This window comes from Pundamilia nyererei, unplaced genomic scaffold (assembly GCF_000239375.1).
Source record: "Pundamilia nyererei isolate P.nyererei 1_Seehausen unplaced genomic scaffold, PunNye1.0 scaffold00192, whole genome shotgun sequence".
Taxonomy (NCBI): domain Eukaryota; kingdom Metazoa; phylum Chordata; class Actinopteri; order Cichliformes; family Cichlidae; genus Pundamilia; species Pundamilia nyererei.
This window is the reverse complement of record NW_005187593.1, coordinates 714,259-718,471: the sequence shown is the minus strand read 5'-3', so window position 1 is coordinate 718,471 and position 4,213 is coordinate 714,259. Positions and strand designations below refer to the sequence as shown.

General features: G+C 38.3%; 1 protein-coding gene across 3 annotated transcripts in view; it reads right to left on the bottom strand.

Moving 5' to 3' along the window:
* pah (phenylalanine hydroxylase) overlaps nt 1–4,213 on the bottom strand; it is a 24,467-nt gene that overhangs the window by 4,919 nt on the left and 15,335 nt on the right. For all 3 annotated transcript variants that reach the window (XM_005747254.1, XM_005747255.1, XM_005747256.1), the window contains 3 exons: nt 3,506–3,689; nt 1,283–1,371; nt 809–876 (listed from right to left, as the gene is read on the bottom strand). In XM_005747254.1, the coding sequence (XP_005747311.1) occupies nt 809–876; nt 1,283–1,371; nt 3,506–3,689 (341 nt within the window). The remainder of the gene's footprint in view (nt 1–808; nt 877–1,282; nt 1,372–3,505; nt 3,690–4,213) is intronic.

Genomic DNA, 4,213 nt, shown 5'->3' with positions numbered 1-4,213 from the left:
ATAGTATTTTTTAATGAAATAAATAAATATAGAATTCTTTATGTAATTGCTGTGTCACGGCAGAAAAGACAATAAAAACAGCCCATAGAAAGGCTTGAATTAATTAGTAGAACCCGTACAAAAATAAAAATGAGACTTAAATAAAAATAATAAATAATTATATGATATAATGAGCATTTAGAAATTTTGAAAAAATATAATATGATACTATTAATAATCTATTATATAACAAAAAAGTGAAATATTGCAATTCCTTTAGGAAATATTGCAATAATTTAATTTGTAACAGCTTTCTCATAAATAATTTATCACTGGATAAATATATCAATGTCAATTTAACTTACATAGCACATTTCAGTACATGTAGACTCAATGTCCTTACCACAAAAGTGGAAAACTCTGCAGGTCTACAACATATTAAGTCAATAAAATCAACAAAACAAAACCTCACAAAGAAAGACTGAATTTTGTGAAGAAAAGGACAAAAAAATATTTTTAGTTTATATTTTTTGTTGGTTTTTTTTCCCTTTTACTTCACCTGTGTTTTTGTTTTGGACTTCGATACTCTCTCTATACCCTAAAGCTACAGTATAACTTACATTTTTTTTTAAATTATCTACACAGTAAACTCTTTTTTAAAAACATATTAGTTTATTCCAATGAGAAAGTTCACTTCATCATTTGTCTGCAGCATTTGACCAACATGTGAATAAGACTTCCTGATTAGGTCATCCTTTAAACCCACTACTACTCAAACTCAGCCCATAACGTCTCTATGAGCATAAATATATTAAATAGGAGTAGTTACTGTCTGTAGTTGTAGGCGATGTCTGCGAACTCCTTCCTGCGAGCTCTGTATACTGGATCTGTGAAGCCCTGACAACATACACACACACACACAAATAAAAGCCATGTTAGATCTCATGATTGCAGCAGAGCCACTCAGCGCTAAATCAAAGGTGGAAATCCTTTGGGAAGGCCAAACTCACATACATATTCAAATGAAGCCTTTGTAGAGTGTTTTTCAGCTTATGATGAATGCATTCTGCTTTAATGTCAGTGGCAAAAGGGAGCAATTATCTATAATTACAGGGGCTCAATTAAAGCACTGACATCAATTTGTGTGTGTAGATAGTTTCCATTAGAATGGATGGCGGAGTGTGGCCTTGTCATCTCCGCTGCTTTTCATAAGCAAGCGCGTGGGCGTGAGTGGACGTGAGTGGACGTGCATTCACGTGCGCACGCAGAGGCAGGATGTGGCGGTGGATGAGTCGGTCCTTACCGGGTGATCGGCGTCCAGCTCGGAACCATAACTCAGGATCTGGTTGGCAAAACGGTCCAAGTCCTGGATATCATTGGGGAACCATGGCACTAGAGGATAACAGCAGTCATTAAGTACTTATAATTTATGTTTTAAGTCAACATGGGATCAAACAGACCAGTCGTGCAGTGTCTGAAGGGGATATTCAGTGTTGGGTAAAGGGTTAAAGGTCATCTCTGTGCCCTTTTATTGTCATATTATGCAGAGATAAGTCAAGTGGCCAAGCTATTTCAACAACTACAATAACCAAGTGGGGTCATATTAATACAGGAATACTTTTTTAATGACTGTATTTGTGTTTATTATACCCACTATGCTCAAAGGAGTCAACCAACATATCTGCGCCACACTTTGTGCGTTGAGTGTCTGCTTCAGAGATTCTGCAGAAAATCTGTGTAGTATATGGCTATATATGGCTCAAGAATGATCCCAAGATTATTTATTTATTTTAAAACAACTTGTTTATTTTATTGTTTCTTATTGTATCTTTCTTCTTTGACTGTTATGGCACTTAATGCTCATATTTATTTTACTTTTTGTGTACAGCGCTTTGTGGCTGTCTGTAAAAAGCGCTTAATAAAAAACTTTCATTTAAGGAAATGATCATCAGTTGAAGCCTGAATATTTTTTTATTCCTGACTTATATAAATGGCTGCAGTTCACATTAATATTGATGATTGTTACACAGTCTTGTGTGCGTTTTGCCTGCAAAATTTGTTTCAGTGCTGTGGCATTTTGACACTCAACAGAGCTGTACATGAGTGGGGCATCTGCTTATTCATATGGATTTATGACACTCAAAAAACAGTGAGGCACAATCATTAATCTGCATTTGGGCAGTGTGGTCCAGCCTGAGGCCCCTGCAGAGACAATAAAGCTGTTTAGGCTGTCTCCAAAACTGGCCATAAATATCCTCCTTGTCCACTTGACCCTGACCAGTACGCCACAGAGTCTATGCCGAGGTCAGAGGGGGATCCATGGTGGCCCTGTCTGTCTCAGCCTGCCGTGACCTTGGCATGTTCTCTGTCCTTGGGTTAGTCTGGGGCGGAGACACTAAACTCTTCTGTTCCTGCCGGGCCTGTTGGTCCTCAGTAGCTAAACTAATGTCATTCTGGAAACAACTAATAAAAGGGGCAGTGGGCCATCATTCTCATGGGCGACACTGGCTGTCCATTACTAAGTCTGGCGTAGCTCAACACCCAGCACCAGGCCCGGTTGATAAATGGATCATTTCAGCTGTAGTGGTGTCAGCTTTTTAGATTTATTCATTTTTTTAACCACAGCTGTTTCTGGTTCTCAGAGAATATACCCTAAATTTCCCTCTATTACCAAAATCTTTAATCTACATCGCACAATATTACCACTACTACTTCTATCATTTTCATTTATGTGTTGAATTCAAATATACTGCTATGAAGGTTGGTACAGATATCAGGGGTCCCCAGAGGATACGCCCATATTTTCCTTTGTTATCAGAATCAGCTCAAAGGTATGTATATGTAGTGACACGTATTTACATCTCTTGGGTGGCTTAACATGAAGCACGGTAATGACATTTCCCCAGAGGATGATCACTGGTGTCTATCGCAATGAAATTTGGTACAGACATCAAGGTTCCCCAGAGGCTCGACAAAGCATCTACATCGAGGTTTACTGTGTTTTGTACTAAAATATCAACTATTTAATGTCAACTCGATGGTCTGCTACATAATCTAGTACATCTGGTTCCAGAGTATACCCTGACCAGGGTATACTCTTAAAAACTTAAAAATTACATATATGAAGAAAAAGGCTCTTTGACAAAAAGCATTTATGATCCCCAGAAGATAATCCCCATTGTGCTACATTTTTTGTTATTTTGCAATGAATGACCTTGTTTAATATCAAATGGCTTGTAATTAATTATTTGCAGGTATTCATGTGCCTCTTGTAATCATTTTGGAGACCTAGTGCCATCCTTTGGCTAAAAATAAAAGCGACTCAGATTTTGATTTATAAGTCTAAAACTTCATTGCATTGCTTGTTTATCACTTAAAGGCTGAAATGACTGGCATATTAAACACGAGAATATATCTGTAAGTTGACATTCACATGCAACATATATTCACATTTAATAATTTGATCATGTTGCTGATTGAAAGTGCTCTTGTTCAGTGGACATCCTCATACAACTTACTCACTAACCTGTGTCCTTCTCTTTGCTGCGTGTTAGCTCGTGCACATGGCCGCTGATTTGTGTGCGCAGGCAGTCAATGACCTCATCCAGGGCCTGAGAGCAGGAGGAGTCTACGCTGATGAAGAACTCATACTGCTCATTGTTCATGCGCGATGGACGGGACTCGATGTGTGTCAGGTTAATGCCTTTCTCCTGCAAAAAGAAAGATGTTGGCATGCGGGTGTCAGCTGTTTATGTCTTTATGTTTACGCTCATCCACGCATGTATTTTGTATACGGAAATGTTAAATTTGTTTGAGAGGGATTTCTAATAAAAAACAAGGTGGAAAATTGTCCCGCAGCACTGCCTTTGTGCTATCACTAGAGGGTGGTGTGCTGTTAGTAAACTACTAGAGTGCACTCTATCAGACTTTGTGAAGACCACAGGTCAGCTGGCTGGAACTCGCTGAGCCAGACACTGGATGCATTCTCTTAGTAAAGACGTGTGGGACATGTTGTAATAGTTAGTACACAACTGTGGAACCTTTGGGAAGTTTCCAGAGTTTTATGGTTGAAATTCAAGAACTGTACTTGATCTTAACATGCAAAATAGTTCTGGCTTGTATGTGAATGAATTTTATATGGTAATTTTCACCTAAATGTGCTTTTGTTTTTGTGCACGTTTATGTAACTTTTTGGAGGGAGTGTGTTATTTGTTTGGTCCGCTATAGGCTGCAG